The 16778-nt window shown below is 48.6% G+C and overlaps 1 protein-coding gene across 3 annotated transcripts in view; it reads left to right on the top strand.

Moving 5' to 3' along the window:
* The window catches only part of Tns3 (tensin 3), a 246454-nt gene that overhangs the window by 73146 nt on the left and 156530 nt on the right, over positions 1–16778 (top strand). For 2 of the 3 annotated variants that reach the window (XM_052734489.1, XM_052734487.1), the window contains exon 4: positions 12354–12392. The exons of the other annotated variant lie outside the window; for it this stretch is intronic. Coding sequence is in view for 1 of the 2 variants with exons in the window: in XM_052734487.1 (XP_052590447.1) it covers positions 12354–12392 (39 nt within the window). In the remaining variant the exon portion in view is untranslated. The remainder of the gene's footprint in view (positions 1–12353; positions 12393–16778) is intronic. 3 annotated transcript variants of the gene reach the window in all.

Genomic DNA, 16778 nt, shown 5'->3' with positions numbered 1-16778 from the left:
AGACATTGTGGTTACCCACCCCTTTTGTACCTTTGTCCCCCTGGCCGCTGTACCTGGTTCCCCTCTCTCCCCTCTCACATGGCTCAGGGTATTGACAACTCTGGACTCTCCCAAATGTGTCTGCCTGTGGCTATGCTTTCCCTTCTATCTCAATAAACTTTCCCCTCCTTTCCTTCATTCAGTGTGTCTGTGCGTGCGTGCGTGCGTGCGTGCGTGCGTGCGTGCGTGCTTGACTGTGTGTCCTTCCTTGCTATGCATATGAACATCTCTACTCTTCCCAGGGACTAGCCTGCACCCCAGTTTTCCAGGCCAACCCTGCTTATTGGTGATACTGCTGTGTGGTCCCCAGTATCTCTGACGTTTCTCTGTAGACCTGACTGGGCTTGCATGGTGAAGGTTTGCAGTGTCTGGGTTCAGAAGGCTGACAGGTGACCCTGGCTGGCTTCCATAATGTAAATATACCTCCTTCATCGTCAGCTACTTGTGCTCATTACTGAATGCAAAAAGGAAATAAAAAGGAAAGGACATGACTGCTCCTAGATATGGTGGAGGAGAAAGGTTATTGTAAATAAAAGGGAGAGTGTAGCCAGAGGCAGACACATCTGGGAGAGTCCAGAGTGGACATGTCCAGACTGAGCGGGGCCATGTGGGGAGAGGGGGAGGGGAAGGGAGAAGGGAGAGAGGGGAATGAGGTGCAGTAGCCAGGAAGCCAAAGGTACAAAAAGGGTGGGTAACCAAAATGGCTGGATTATGTCGGGAAGAGCCTCTGGGGGAAGGACAGCCCAGGCCCTGGGCTGGAGAGTTCAGGGTAGAGGGTGGGGTATGCCAGCCATAACCAGTAGCAGGTAGGAACTAAGGGATCCACTTTGATATGTTAAATAGGCACCTCAGCCTTTGTCTCAGGGTTTGAGACCTAACAATTATCAGCTTGGGAAATTCTTGCAGTTACATTTAGCTCTGCCTCCCATCCCTCCTGTTCTGGCCTCAGGAACAGTGTCTCCTGCCCCAGACCTGCCCCAGTGTCTCCTGCTGTCACTGGCTTCCCTCTGTAGGAGTGCTTGTCTTCTTTATGCCTCCGTGGTCCCTGCTAGCCTTGCTTTCTCCATGCTTGTGGGTGTCCCCCTCACTTCTAAGCCCATGGCATCACCTAGTCCAATGACACCTCTTATTCCTTCTCTTCCCAGATTCCAGTCATCTTCTTCACAAGCGAAAAGCCCACTGATGGTGACATCTACCCTCACTTACTTTCCTCCTCCTTCTTCTTCAGTTGGGGGTATTTTCTCTGCCCCTCAGTTCAGGCACAGGCTGACGAGTACCCAGCTAGGAGGCCACCAGAATGCTCTTCTTCCGTATTTAAGATACTTTGGAGTCAATTAGTGTGCTTCCCAAGGAAACACATCTCAGAGAAGTTCTGACAGTCTTGGGAATACACCCCTGGTCCAGTCAGAGGGCTTTGCTGTGTCTTTGAGTAGAGGGTCTTCCCAGCATTGTCTTCCAGAGCCTAGAGTTTAGCCTGGGAAAGATGTTCTGAGCCTTCTTCTCCCTTACCAGGACTTTTCTGTCGTGTCTGGGCAGGACACTTTGGTAGTGTCTCTATAGGCTTATCCATGGATGAGAGGAAGGTTTCATCCCCCTGAGACTTCCAAATACTTCAGTGTGTCGCCTGGTAGTCCCCTCTCCCAGTGCTGTTCTGCGCTGTGACTGTGTGTGCCTGTGGACAGCCTGCTTGTTGGGTTGTGACTGTGTGTGCTCAGGGCAGCGTTGAATCTCTAGGGTGACCTGCCCTGAGATGAGGTGATTCCATGTAGAGGTTTTTGGTTCAGATGCTGCTATATTCTACTCCAGCCACTTTTTAAAGTGAGGTTTTCTAGAAGAAATCCCCCCATTTCCCACCCCCTTATACTCCTCCCCCCTCCCCTCGCCCCAGCCACCTCATTTTTAGCAGCAGGGTCCAAATGAGCACACACTTCAGTCCTCAGAATTTTAACTTGCAAAATCAAGTTTCTCTGCCACTTCTGTGAAGCTATTAATTTTAGCCAGGGATTCAGGAAGTGGCCACCCCCATGTTCCCTTGAACACAGAAATAGCCCCAGAGCTTCCTTCTCCCTACCTTCCAGGGGCAGCTGACAGAACTCATTTTTATCCATTTCCAGACTTCTGACTCCCCTGAGAATTCCCCAAGATTTTCTGAAATAGCGGGTGTGGATGAAATGTGAGGATGCAGGGGGATAGGAGAATCCTGGTTTTAGCTCTCCCATCGCTCTAAGCATCACCCTGCCTGCAGGATCTGAGGAACAATAAACACTTGCTGGGCTGTAAGGAAGGCTAGGAGAGCCTGATGAATGGAATGGAGAATGTAGGGTAAAATCTGAAATTCCAGTCTTACTGTAGATTCCCTTCTTTTGCGTTTTTTTTTTTTTTTTTTTTTTTTTAAAAAAAAAGCTTGAGGTAGCTCACTGATGCATAGGAGGCCCTGTGGATGGCCTGACCTTGAAGGTGTTTCAGTGAATGGGGTTTGGAGGAGAGATGTGAAGGTCATGTTATTTATTGTTGATTTTGCAGTACTGAGCACTGAACCCAGAGCCCTCCACCTGTTAGGCCAGCACTGTGCCCTATCTCCAACCCTTTTGTGGGTGCCTTTAAAGGGGTACATCTTGAGCCTGGAGTCCTGATCAGGTGGCACAGAGGTGGGGTTTGTGGGTAAGTGGTATGCTAGATAACAGAGTGATAGCATTGACAAGGTTGTGTGGACGCTGATGGATAATTAGTGTGAGATGGTAGGGTAATGTCACGTGGTATGAGTTTGCTGGTGTTTGCAGAATATGTATATGTGAAATAAAGAGTTAACTAGTTGAATGTAAAAATTATAGTTAATTTTACTGTAATTTTTAAAAAGATGTATTTTACTTTTCGTTCTGTGTACTTGTGTATGTCTGTGTATGGGGTATGTACGTGTGAATGCGGGTGCTAGTCGAAACCAGCAGAGGGTGGAGGGTCCTATGGAACCTGGAGTGAGAGGCAGTAACTGGAACATGGGTGCTGAAACGGAACTCGGATCTTCTTTAAGAGCATATGGGCTCTTCACCTTTGAGCTGTTATTACTTATTATTGCTTGCTATTTATTTTACATTACATCATTCTTAGACACTTTGTACAAAAACGTCCTGAAAGAAAATTTCCTTTAGTATCCTGCTTTAAGTTGAATGCCTGAAGGCACGACAATTTCTAATTGTTGAGTGCCCTGTCCTGAAATACGGTATTTGATGAATTGTTGTGAACAAATGAACTAATGAATGACAGGAGGTTAAGACCACTGACCCAAGGAGAGTTGGAGATGTGATAGGCAGATCTCTGTCTGTCTCTGAGATGCTGGCTGCAAGGGGTCACCTTCACTGTGGAAGGCCTTTTATTTGGGAGCGCCTAGTCCCTTCTCCATTATCATTAGCAACTGGTCATTGGAAATCAGCTGCTTGACCCGATGAGCCTGCTTGATGATGGTTTCAGATGGAAATCTCAGATCCTGCATGGCTGTAGCAGAAGCAGAAGAGGGCCACGTTAGCTTGTGTGAACTGTAGCTTGATTGGGCCTCAGCTCCTTCCTTATTGGGGCGGGGGGGGGGGGGGGGCGGGCTTTCCTGGCAGGCAGTCTGGTGAGCATGAAGCCCCCTTGGCGAATGCTGCGTACACCACTCACTCTCCAGCCTTTGAAACAGCCGCTTCTTCCTTGGAGCTTTTCTTTGCAAGGAGAAGGGTGTTAGCAAATGACAAGTCAGGGGTCAGGACGTTTGTACATGCGTCTCCAGTAAACTGTACACGTACTTTGTCCTGGAATCAGGGTAGCCATTCTTGACCCCTCTTCACAGCTCCTCCTGAACACAGATAGCACTTACTGTGCCAGTTCTGTCTGGCTAAGGATAGCTGCACTTGTGGGACCAGGTCCGAAGGAGCACTTCCGGGTCTCTGTCTCGCTGGCAGCAGAGATGTCCTGCTGACACCCTGTCTTGGAGTGGGAAGGGTGGGCTTAACAAATCGCGTTATTTACAGTGGTTGAAAGAAACGAGAGATATGTGCCTATGCCTGCCACAGGACAGGCAAGAGGAGGTACAAGGTAGGGAGAGACGAGGTGGATGCAAGGCTGGCCAGACAGGCCCACGCCCTTTCCCAGGGGTTTACAAGAGACTGGATGCCCCAGTGTGAACTTTTGTAGGCCTGTCTGTCCACCTGGTAGCTTTGGCTTCCTTTCAGCACGGCAGCTGCTTGTATCCATGAATGGGCTTGGGGTAGAAGCAACAGTTTGCAGCCCCTTAAGGCCGAGCTTCCAGAGTTCTACCATATTTAAGCTGGGCTTATTAGCAAAGACTGAGGAGGTCAAGGCTGGACAACTGCTGTGAATCTGAGCCTAGTTTGGGCTGCAGAGTGAGTTTAACCCTTCCACTTCCCCAAGAGAAGAAGGAAGGCCAGGAGGAGGAAGAAGAGGAGGAGGAAGAGAAGTGTTTTCAAACTACCTTATTTCATTGGTCACAACAGGTCACAGAACAAACCAGGAAGACATCAGATTGAAGGGGAAGGGATAGATGGGGCCTCTTAAAAAACAAAAACAAAAACAAAACAGGTTTATTTATTTCTACCTTATGTGTGCGAGAGTGTTTGCCTGCGCGTGCATATCAGGTTTGTACAGTGCCGGAGGGAAGCCGGAGGAGGATCGCAAATCCGCTGGAACTGGAGTTACAGGTGGTTGTGAGACGCTGTGGAGGTGCTAGGAACAGAATCCTGGTCCTCTGCAAGAGCAGCCAGTGCTCTTAACTGTTGAGCCATTTATCTCCATCTGCATTGACTGTACCTCCGGATGGGGGATGACTGACGTTGCAAAGACCCCAGGTGACGCCATTGTCTCTGAAACACAAACCGGCACAAGTGAGGGCATGATGGAAATGATACAGGGTTCTGTGCCACAGAGCTAATCGGCAATCTTTTTTTTTTGTTAGACAGGCTCTCACTACATACATAGCCCTGGCCAGGCTAGCAATTGCTAAGTAGCTCAGGCTAGCCTTGAATTGACAGAGTTCTTCTTGCCTCTGCCCCCCAGTGGCTGGGATGGTGCCTGGCTTGGCAGTCTTGTCTTATCAGCAAAAATGTGAGTTACCAATGCCAGTGTTCTTTGTTTGAGATTGCTGGTGACACGTTGCAGGGCTGATGAGGAAGCCACTGGGGAAACGTGGCTGTGGTCTGAGACCTGGATTTTCCTGTGGAAATGGGTCTGCTTATTTTGGAGGAATTACAACTTGATCCCTGGCATTTTAAGTGAGGAGAAAGGCTTTAAAAGAATCAGTCTTTCTCTGAAGCAGTTGGATTTATTGGCTTTCTGATTCTTTAGAAAGCGTTTTACCCATTACTGTGTAATCTTTGTTTTTCTGTTTAGGCAATAAGACAAAGGACACATCTGGTAAGTATCCTAAGAGCTGATAGGCAGGGCCCTGGTGTTGCCTGGGGATGGGCGTCTAGGATGGGCCCATACTCCTGTGTGCCTGGGAGCCCAGTATGCAGGCCTTAGCCTTGTCTTTCCTTCCTGACCTTGGACTTTGAGGCAGACTGTTGTGCCTGTCTCTGGGCAAATGGTCCTGTCCTGAGGTCCTTACTAGATCTTGAGTCTGGTGAATGCAGGATGTCCCGGGAGGGGGCCCCTTTCACGTACATTCAGAATTTCAGAATCTCATTGCAACAAGAGACTCACATTTGATTTCTGATCTGGGGCCCATGTTTCACTTCTGGTGCATTCCCCTATAAGCCCTGTACGCTTTGCCGGAAGTCAGAGAAGACCCCAGCCACCCTGCCACAGCCCCTTCTCCTAAAACTCAGAAGCGCAAGGTAGAGGAGAGAAGGACACTGAGGCCTTAAGAGCTGACGCAGGCCCAGGCCAGCCCAACCCAGAGCTGAGAATGCTGGGATGGACTTGTTGATCCCTGTACCAGAGGCATCATCTTCTCTAGCCCTGTTACCTTTAAGGGAACCAGAAAGCCCCAGTTCAGTAATTTCGCCTCCTTTTCTCCCGTCTTGATGCCTTGATTGTGGCAGGCAGCCTGGGGTTTAATTGCGTCTGCCCTGCTGGCTTGTTTCTCATGGGGATTAGAGGAAGCTAAATTGGGCTTTGCCCACTTAGTGGATAACAGGGCTGCCTGAGGAATGTGAGCCTAATTAGGGACTCCAGGGTCATGCCTAGCAAAGAGTTCCCAGGAGCAAAGGTAGAGAGGGCTCTCGTCCTTGGAAAGGTTAATAAAGTCTCGGCAGCCTACATTTCATGCCCTAGTCCCTGAGGGTCCCTTGTTCTTGCAGGCTCTTTGGGGAGCTTGACCTTGACAGTCACTGGCCCTGGCCTGAGGCGCTGGAGCTGTTCCAGAAGTTGCCTTGAATGAGGAGACTTGTTGCCGCTTGGGGGTCTAGCCTTGACTGGTGTTCGGAGAATGCTTTGGTTCTCTGAAACCTTTGCTAACTGTCCGACTGAACTGTGTTCCCTCAAGTTCACGGGCTGAAGCCCAACTCTCTGAACTGGATTTGTAGGCATGGTCTTTTAAGAGGTGAAGTTTCAGCAAAGTTACCAGAGTGGGTTCTAATCCCATGTGACCTTTGTCCTCCTACTAAGAGTCTTTAAGATACAGGTAGGGAGGCGGATGACCATGGATGACCAACTTCACAAGCCAAGGAGCAGGAAACTACCCTGCAGACACCTCAGTTTTTGTCAGTTGGCCGCCAGGGTTGAGGACATAAAAACCTCTATTGTGTAAGCTTTCTGTCTATGGGGCTTCCCTGTGGCCCCAGCAGTCTAGCACAGACTGTATTTAATTAGAGTGACCCTTTGCTAAGTGACAGCATCGGGTGTGTGTGTGTGTGTGTGTGTGTGTGTGTGTGAAACGTTCTTGATTCACCTCCTCCATATATAGTGAGTGATAATCCTGGCTATAAAAAAAAATTTATAGCTTACCTTTTCTCAAGCTTAACACAATGGGCCAGTTCATTGGTCAGTGATATTTAACATAAGCTGTAAAAGCTGTAAAGTGATAAAAGGGCTTCTTGGAAAAATCCTCCCCCCAGATCCTGCTCTCTGCAGAGATGAGCAGTGACCTGACTCCCATTGCATTGTGGGTCTCAGTGGCCAGCCACTTGCCTCTCTGTTGGTTTCTCCTAAGCCCAGGAAGCCACAACATCTCTTCCACCTTCCTGACTTGGAAGGAAATTGTTGTCCTTCTGGCTTGGTGTCGAAGCTGAACTAAATTTCGTCTCCAGTTTTATGTAGTCAAAGCGATTTCATTCTTGTAACTTGAGCACCAAGATGCTTCTTTCTTCAAGCAGTGAATTGATTTCTCTCTCCCACACAGTACTAAGGCGACCAGTGACCCACCTTTCTCCTCTACTCCTTTGTCTTGGCACCTGAAAGGTTGTTGTTGAATTTATTGGAAGTTATGTGCTTTTATTTATCGATGCATTTGTTTTAGTGCTGGGGCTTAAACTCAGGGCGCCGTGCATGCTGGGCTCTGCCAAACTGCAACCCCAGCCCCTGTATGCACTTAATGAATGCCTTTCCATGACTGATGAGTGATGTTGCTGGGTTGACTCTCCTTTCTAGATCTCCAGTGCATCCATACTTGATGCCAACTTCAGAGAGCTCTCCCCTGGGCAGAATTAAATGGAGAACAAACAAGAAAAGAGGCCAGCAAGTACCCAGGCTTCTGCTGGAGGGGTGAACCAGTAAAAACATGCTGGAAACTGGAGGGGCATGTCTCTCCATTTTTCCTCCAGAGTTCTGTGACATGCTAGGAAGCTCATTCATGGGACCCAACAGGATTGGAATTTTTCACAAAACGTTGAATGCAAACTATTTATTCTGTTCATGTAGTAGCATGTAGTGGTTACAACCATGCATCTCTTAGAGAAACTGGTAGGAAGATAATCACTCTTGACATGGCTTGGCCAAAATGAAATTTAATTGAACATGGCAACCAGGGTTGAATTCATGGTTTAATTGTGTGAACAAGAAGAAAGACATGGTCTACAAACTGTGTGTTGAACTGGGTCATCCTTTCTCTCTCTGGGGACTTTGATGTCTTGAAAGGTAGTAAAGGTAGACCTAGTCCTCTCAGCACCAGAGGCTCCTGCTGGCCATGGTGAGGGGGGCAGAGGCAGCTGGCTGTGGTTGAAGCTTTCTTTTTTAAGGTAGACTCACATGTTGGTCAAAGCTCTGCCTTTTGCCTAGGGTTCAGGACTACAGGACTCTGTGAGCATACTAATAGACACGGACACATGGACATACTCACAGACAGACACGCAGACATTCTGACGCATAGAAAACACACTCACAAACTCACATATTTCCCCAAGGCATGCATGTACACACACATGTACACATATACACACGCTGCTCTCTCACACATTAGAGCTCACAGGACTCTCAGACTTCTAGTCATACATAGACTGTCATAACAGCTCACACATTTCTCAAAAAATGGTCAATTTGGGGGATCGCACATTTTAGGCAAGCTTTGTACCACAGAGCCCACCCCCTCACATTCCTCTCAGTCCTTGAATTTTAAATATGCACACTGCCATTCACACACTTACCCACTCACTCCTGGGACAGTCATGATGAGTGGAAGGCCGCAGGCTCCCCCTGCTTCCGCCTTGATGACCTGCTGGCTAGGAGACAAGGTTATCTATCAACAGCCGTGAGCTCCAGGCACCCACACAGCCAGGTGTGGGTTGGGCACAGCCTTGTTTGTTTGAGGTTGTCCTTGGTAACCACAGATTAGGCCACAGACAAAGCCAAGTCAAGACCATAAAGTGGCTCTTAGGCAGGTCTCTCAGAGGGGCCCTGGGTCAGGTTGAGAGAAGGTCCCAAGATCTACTGCTCATAGCTCAGGGTCTGTAGCTCTCTCCTGGGATTCCCTTTACTGCCACCTTTTGTCACCTTGACTCCAGTGGGTGCTGTCATCAGGAGGAGGGGAAGGCAACTGGGACTCTCTGAGGAGCAGTCCTTGCTTCAGCCTCCCAGGCACAGGACAGAATGTGCTGGCTTTCTGTGTTGGTAGAGTTCAGGACCAAGACCTGCAGACAGGCGTGTCTTATAGGATGTGTTTATGGAGCTGACTTGAGCCTGCACATGCACGGCCCCCTGAGGGTGTGTCCTGATGCCTGGAGCACAGACTGCAATCCTCTAGTCTCCACCTTTCTGCAGCTTGCTCAGCCTCCATGGTGCTATGCCCTGGGTGGTAGGTGTATACCGTGGAGCCATACACTGAAGGAGCTATCTCAGCTCAGACTCCTGGGTAGGGATGCCAGTAGGACCGTACCTGAGGATGGCCTGGCACTGGGCCCTTGTCGCCGCAGTCCCCTGCGTTGGTGTCTGCTACTCAGCATTCAGTACAATTCATGGCCTTGGATGGATATCCTGAGAACAGCCTAGGGATGTCCCAGGCACACAGTGTTTCCCTCAGTCATGTGAAAAGGGCTTAAGGGCCAGAGTGTTTGACCAGAGCTGCAGCTGAAGATGAGGAACAAGCAGATGATATGAGGTGCCTGCCATTCTGATGTGGACTCTGGGCAGAGATCCTCTTCCTGTCAGCTTATGAATACTCTCTCTCGCTCTGTCATCCTCAGGAGATGAAGGTGGGGAGGTGGGCAGGTGCTTCTGCAGGTTACAGGGGCAAGAGCAGTAGTGACGATGAGCCCCAGAGCTTTGTGGGCTCCAGTGAAGAGAAGGGAGTGTGGGGAAGCTGTGTCCTGCTTTTCTAGACAGGTCAGATGGAAGGTGGAACCTACGAGCCCACAAAAGCAGCCAAGGAGCCTGATCACGGGGCTGCTGAGTGTCCACGTGTTTCTTAGTTCCAAGCAGACTGGCATGAAGTAGGAACATGGGCATCCTGAGAGAGGTGTCTCTATTCATGGTTCTGACTGGGGGCAATTGTCCTCCTTATTCTGAACAAGGGGGAGTAAACTAGAAATACCGGTTACATCCAGGTGTTTCCTGTCCTGATATCTGGTCATAACTACATTGGAAGGACACATCTTGATTGCATTTCCTTGGTTGTAGATGGTCTGTCCAGGACTTGATTGAGTAGCCTCTCCTCTCATTTGCCGTTCCTGGGGCTGTACCCTGCACACCACTTGTTTATATGGGAATGTGGGATACAGAAAACATCTGACACCCTCCTCCCCATGTGTGTATGTATGTATGTGTGTGTGTATGTGTGTGTTTTAGACAAGGTCTCACTGTGTATCCTTGCCTGGCCTGAACTCTCTAAGTAGACTCGGCTAGCTTTACACTGACAGATTCATCTGCCTCTGTCTCCCAAGTTCTGGGATTAAAGATGTGTGCTCATGCCCTGCTCCTCACTGTTGCTGTTAAACTGGTTTCTGGTATGGCATAAGGAACTCCTTCCATACATGCTTTGGGTCCATTACTTGAAAATATTGATGAACTTCATATTTAGGATAGTTTTCAAATTATAGAAAATTAAGCATTCGTTTGGTGTATTTAAAATCTGTATAATGCAGAATACTTAATGAGTCAATATTGATACATTGTGAACCAAAGTCCACAAGCCTATAGTGTACATAGGGAGTTTATTGGGTATTGTTCGTTCTGTGGGTTTGGACTGTTGTTAGTGACATGTACCCACCATGACAATGTCAATCAGAGCGGTTCAGCTGCTCCCAGTACTGTCTGATTTCCCTCTTACTCATCTCTTCCCTCAGCCTCTGATAACCACTCATATTTTACTGTTTCTATAATTGTGCATTTCCTAGAATGTCATAGTTGGAATCATATAGCAGGCAGGATCTTCAGGCTGGCTGCTTCTTCTTAGTGGTATACATTTTTGTGTGCCTCTGTGTCTTTCCATGTCCTTTGGGGCCATTTCTACTTACCGATGACTATTATTCTGTGTTGTGGAATACAGGTGACATCCTAAAGGCAGAGACTGATTCCTCATGCATTCCTTACCAGCGTGACTATGTCACAAGGCACCAGGATGCCTGTGTGCCCCACGTAGAGGCTTGCTGGAATGGAGTGAATCACAGTGTTCCATTAACCATGTGTTCCCCTTGGTCCAGTGTGGTCACCATGCTATAAGGTCCTATCACCAGCTCCCTGTGTTTCCAAAGCCATGTGTCAGTTTTCACTTTACATTTTTTATGGGCTTCTTCCCCCATCCACCCATCAAAATTTAATATGTACATGGGGAGCTGAGGACACACAAATCCAAAATCTGTGGTTTCTGTCTGCTAGTTGCTGTAGGAGTACAGAAGAGATGAGGATGGAGTTAGGGGCAAGGGTGGGTGCAAAGCCTGAGGACCCCTGTCTCTGCCAAGACTATGAGTCAGGATCCTGGTGGAATAATGGCCTGTTCCAGACAGATGAGTGGCCATGTGTCACGTATTTCTTGAGACACTTACTGAGCAAGATAAGCAAGAGGCCTATAAATAGTGTCCACATCAAGGATCAAGGTCACACTGCTGCCTCCTGCTCCAAATGGCCCATGACAGTGACCCCTGGTGTCTCCTTCTTTTCCACAGTTTCAGAAAACTCTTTGAGAACTGGAGTGAGCCAGGGGTCTGAAGTGGGAGAGCCAGGAGAAAGCAGGGGAGTGCGGCAGGTCACAGGGGCAAGGTCCCTCAGCAGCCTCCCAAACAAACAAGAAGCAAGTCCAATGTCTTGACTCACCCAGCGACTTTTAACTCGGGGACACAGCAGTCTCTGAGTTAACACTTTCCTTTTGGCCTTCCCAGCTGTCTCACAGTTGCTGTTCTCCGGGGTGTAGCAGAGGTCTCATGGCTTTTCCTTGGGTGCTTAGTGAGCTGATTGTGGGAGAGCCAAAGGGAGGTCCTTTCCACTCCCTCGTGTGCCCACGGGAGTAAATACATTTAGGCTCCGTTCTCAGTTCCGTATGCGTAGCTAGTTCTAGAGAAAGCAACCCATTTTGCAGAGAAAACACATCCCTGAATGTGACTGTAAAGACTGTGGGCAGCTTGGAACCACCCTTCAGCGCCCTTCTCTGGGTCCCGCTTCTCATGCTCCCCAATGAGGAAGGACTCCGCTGGGAGTATATCAGTTGCTTGGAATTCAAGGTGAACTTCTGTTTTTATGAATGATGTGCAGATTTGTTCTTTTTCCTTTTGGATGGGTGTGTCTCCACTCCCCCGCCCCCCTTGAAATTCTCAAAAGGGACCGGAACTTCCCCAGAGTTAGCAGAATGTGGGTTCGTGGACTCCAGGGATTGTGACATAACCGCAGCCTGGGGGAACCCACTTTGGCTGATGGGCCCATTGCCTGAGAGCCTCTTGTTCATGTTTCTTTTCCCTTTCAAGGTGGCGATTCCCTGCTCTGTGCACGTCTCCCCCGGCCAGGTAAGACTGTCACATTCCTTTGGGACTTGGTGTGATCAGGTAGGGTGGTCTTCTTGTTCAAGCTCTGCTCTCCCTGGGCACTTTTCTGACCTTGAGGGTGGTTTTCATTAAGATAGAAAATCCTGCTGGACGTGGTGGCACAAGCCCTTAGTCCCAGCCCTCGGGGGGCAGAGGCAAGGCGGATCTTTGAGTTTGAGGCCAGCCTGGTCTACACAGTGAGTTCCAAGGCAGGCAGGGCCATACAGAGAAACACTGTCTTGAAAAACAAACAAACAAACAAAAAGATAGACAAATCCCTGTGCTCTTTTGTGGCAGCAACCTTTAGGATCAGTAACATCTACCTTTGGGGCTTGGACCCCTGAATTAAGGGACCTGTGTTGTCTTTAGTGTCAGTACCATTGTCCCAGGATGGCTTTGTAAATGATCCAGTGATGCCAGAACATTCACCTCTGACACGTGCTGTGCTTTTATCTCACTGACAGTCAACATGGCAACACTTTCTCTTTGACCTGTCATTGGGTGGATGTAAAATATCCCCCTGCTGCTTAAGTGATTCTGCTTTGAATGTCATGACAGTCTGCCCTCGGTGTTTTCTCGGTCCCCATCCATTGTTTCTAGTGACTTCTAGTGTGGACTGGGAGGTAGGGAGCAGGTAGCCAGGAGTGGCCCTGAGGAGGCCACTGTGATGCTGCCTGCCTGAGGCTGACAGCCTCGCTTGTGAGGGAAAGCAGTGAGCCTACCACTTCTTCCAAAGCTCCTCTCATGAGTGTTGCTTGACTTATGCAAACCGGATGGGGTCATGCCGCCATGCTGCTCTTCCCGTATGTAGCACCGGATGGCTCGGTTGGTGTCTGCTTGTTTCCTGTCTTTGTGGACAGAGCCCAGAGGTCTCTAGACACGAGGCCGGTTCTGGCTGTCTGTCTTGTAGGGTGGTAGAACGTTCTCTCAGGGCGCAGCTGAGAGGTGGCGTTCCAGCCGTGTTCTCCTGAAGAAGCCAAGCCCAGATCCCGGCCTCACTGTTGAGCCTAAGTTTTCCTTCCGTTTCCAGCGAGGGTGGTGTTCTGTGACCTTGCTGGCAGCCAAATGAAAGAAAAGGGATTTTGGGTTGGTGCATCACAGATGCCTCATTCACAATGGCTGTTGTGATTGCATCCCTTTGAATGCTTTCAAAGGTCTCCTTCCTCTGGGAATGTAAGCTGTGCATCTGACGTCATCAGAGGGATTTCTACCAACTATAAAGACCAGGTCAGAGCACTGAGGGCAGAGTACCATAGACCCACACCCAGGCTGCCCATGCTGGTTTCAGGGCTTCTAGGGGCACTGCCAGCCCCCCCCCCCCTTCACTTCTCTGTGAACTGCATAGTCAGGGTCTTGAGATACATCTGCACGTGTGTTATGCATGCCTTTGTTATGAGTGTATGGGTACATAGATGTTTGTATTATACCTACCTATAATTGTTATGTTTGTATGAATATGTGTATTATACAGGTATTTGTTGTATTTATATGAATGTGTATTATGTTTGTAAATGTTGTATGTATTTGTTGTTTATACTGTTCCTGTGTGTGTGTATTGTGTATGATTATTGATTGCTCTGCCTATGAATTTGCGTGGGTGTTTTTGTGTAACTTGTGTATGTATACTAATTTGTGTCTGTTATATATGTGATTTTTATATGTAGTTGATTGTATGTGTGCATAAATATATATATATATATATATATATTCATAAATATAAAACATGTATTGCTTAAGTTCTGAGAGATACACCACTAGATGGTATTTATACATACTGAGTGGTATAGCCAACTATAATGGCATAACTGATGCTTAATTTTTTAAAATGTTTTAAGCTTCTTTTGATAACATCTAACACCCAGACACACATACATTAGCTGAGGCTACCCACAGTCAGGACATCATTGCTATTCTCTTCTGTCTTCACATGTTGTCTCCCTAGGACGTCTTCAGAGGCAGTAACACATGGAACTCTCACCTCCTGTGGTAGCTGGAGCCCCTGAAAATCTGTCTGAGGCTGTTTTATAGTTAACATTAAAAAAAAAGGGGGGTCTGGAGAGAGGGCACAGTGGTTAAGAGCACTGACTGCTGTTGCCGAGGACCTGGATTTGGTTCCTAGCACCCACATGGCGGCTTACAACCACCTATAACACCATTGAAGGGGATACAGCACCCTCTTCTGGCCTCCTCAGGCACTGCACACACCTGATACACATAAATACCCATGCGGGCAAATCCTTATGCATATAGTAGGAAATTAGATTGGAAATCTTTTAAAAAAAAATAAGTGGGAATATACTCTGACAAGAGTTATAGCACTGGGGATGTAGCCACCATTTTCACAGCTGTTACTTGTTTTTATCGATTATTGTGGACTGGGCATCGTAGAATGTGCTACATTTTTATGTGACTGGCTGTGCAGTAGGTCAGCCCACCCCAACCTAACTACAAGCACTGAGGGACCCAGTGAATCACTGTGTTAGGGCAGCGGTGGCGTTTCCAGGTGGTAGGAAGCTGCAAGCTCTCTTGTAATGAGACTACTGTCATGTGGTTAGTATTTGGACTGAAATGTTATGTGGCATGCCTTTCTCTTGTTTGTCTCTCTGTCTTTGTCCCTGCCCCCCCTCCCCTCTCCCAGCCCCTCGTCCCCCCCCACCCCCCCCGTAGGTGTGCTTCTCTTCCAGGTAATCATGCACATGTCAACGCTGTATTAAGTGCTCAGACCCTTTTCAGACTGCTTTGTCGGACAGTTCTGTACATCAAAGAGAGATAGATCCTCCTGATTGATTTCAGCAAATTCTTGGGGGAGGTTCAGGCAGCTGAACTGTGAAGATTATGCCTGTAAGCTAGAGCTGATGCAGGGACCCATCTGGATGTTCTGGTCAGGTCCTTGGCTGTGCACCCACCCTCCTCAGCTGCCAGCCTTCTTGGCAGTGTGTGGGGTCTGAGATAGGGCTCCTGCAGGGTTTTAGCCAATGTGTGACTCTCCGTAAAGCAGGGAAGGTTGGTCTGGGGTGGAGGGAATACATGGAAGAGTGGAGGTGGTAGCTGCTCCAGCACCATTGTTGTCCCCACTGCCTGCACAGGGGTGTGTGGTGAAGTCTCCCCTCTGTGACACCTGCACGGGAGGCTTTGTGCCTGCAGTCTGCACTGTGGCTTCCTAGTACGGCTTTGTGCCTGCAGTCTGTGCTGTGGCTTCCTAGTACGGAAAGCATCCGATATTCCTTGCATTCCTGGCCCTGCATGGTCTGAGAGCCGGCTAGCATGGCCTTGGAATTTGAATTGGCTTGAAGATGCTTTCAGATGTCACTGTGAGAACACGAGGCCATGTGACTGGCCAGGTTACCTGAGAACAGGTTTTGTTTTCCTGGGTGTCATTCATTGAGTACTTCCTGTGTGTGTGTGTGATACATTGCCTGTGAGGTCATCTCTGAAGCGCAGTGAAGTCTAGACGCTCCCCAAGGTCACCTCGAGATGGCTTCTTTGTCTGCTGCTGTGCGTGTGCTGAGGCCTGACATCCTCACTGAGTCTGTTCCTGGAGTTAGTCACAGCCTGGGCCCTTAGCAGCCCTAACAAGCTAAGCTTGGCCACCCATCCTCAACATGTCAATTAAAGAGACAAATCCTAGAAAGAACCAGAGAATGAAAACTTACCCAGTGTGCTCACAGAGGTCTGGTATACCTCCACCCCCACCCCCTGTCCATCTTTATGGGCACTGATACCTGGCTAGGTTTAAACAGAGATTTACATAGTTGAGCAGTCATGGTCAAGGTTGGTCCTACCCATCATCTTTGGCCTCTTCTCTCCTATAAGATGGTCTGACTAGTTGCTGAAATTGTGTGAACTCTTCCTGGGAGACAGTTGTCCTGGGGGGGGGGGGTGCGCCTGGCATCAGGCTTTAGCTTTAGTCTTCTCCCAGCATGAGTTTCCTGGGGGGAAATTCCAATTCTTTGGGAACCATTGTCCCAACAGTCTGATAGGCAAAGGGAGGGGCACTCCAGGGTCTTTAGAATATCTTCCCTCCTGCCAGGATGGTTACAATGATGCTTCTAGTATTTGGTGTAACGCATTTGTAAAACAAGGAGCTGTCTTGTGCAAAACTGCCCGCTTAGTAAAAAGTGGAGAGGAAATTAGTGGTTATTCAGGGCTGCTGTATTTCCTCTCCAGGACTGGTGACTGTCTCATGAATCCACAAAACATGTCTATGGGATGAACATCCTCGGACCAGTGGCTGCAGACACCGTCCAAGGGCTCATTGCTCATGGATGAACTTGACAAGCAGAAGTTTCATTGTCCTGTGTCTTCTGAGCCCCTTTTACCATTCCTGGTCTTAGTGTCATCTGAGCTGACATGACACACATGGTGTCC

Source organism: Peromyscus californicus, unplaced genomic scaffold (genome assembly GCF_007827085.1).
Source record: "Peromyscus californicus insignis strain IS unplaced genomic scaffold, ASM782708v3 Scaffold_13__1_contigs__length_99412109, whole genome shotgun sequence".
In the NCBI taxonomy this organism is placed as follows: domain Eukaryota; kingdom Metazoa; phylum Chordata; class Mammalia; order Rodentia; family Cricetidae; genus Peromyscus; species Peromyscus californicus.
The sequence above is the reverse complement of the archived record's forward strand: the minus strand, read 5'-3'. Positions and strand labels throughout refer to the sequence as shown.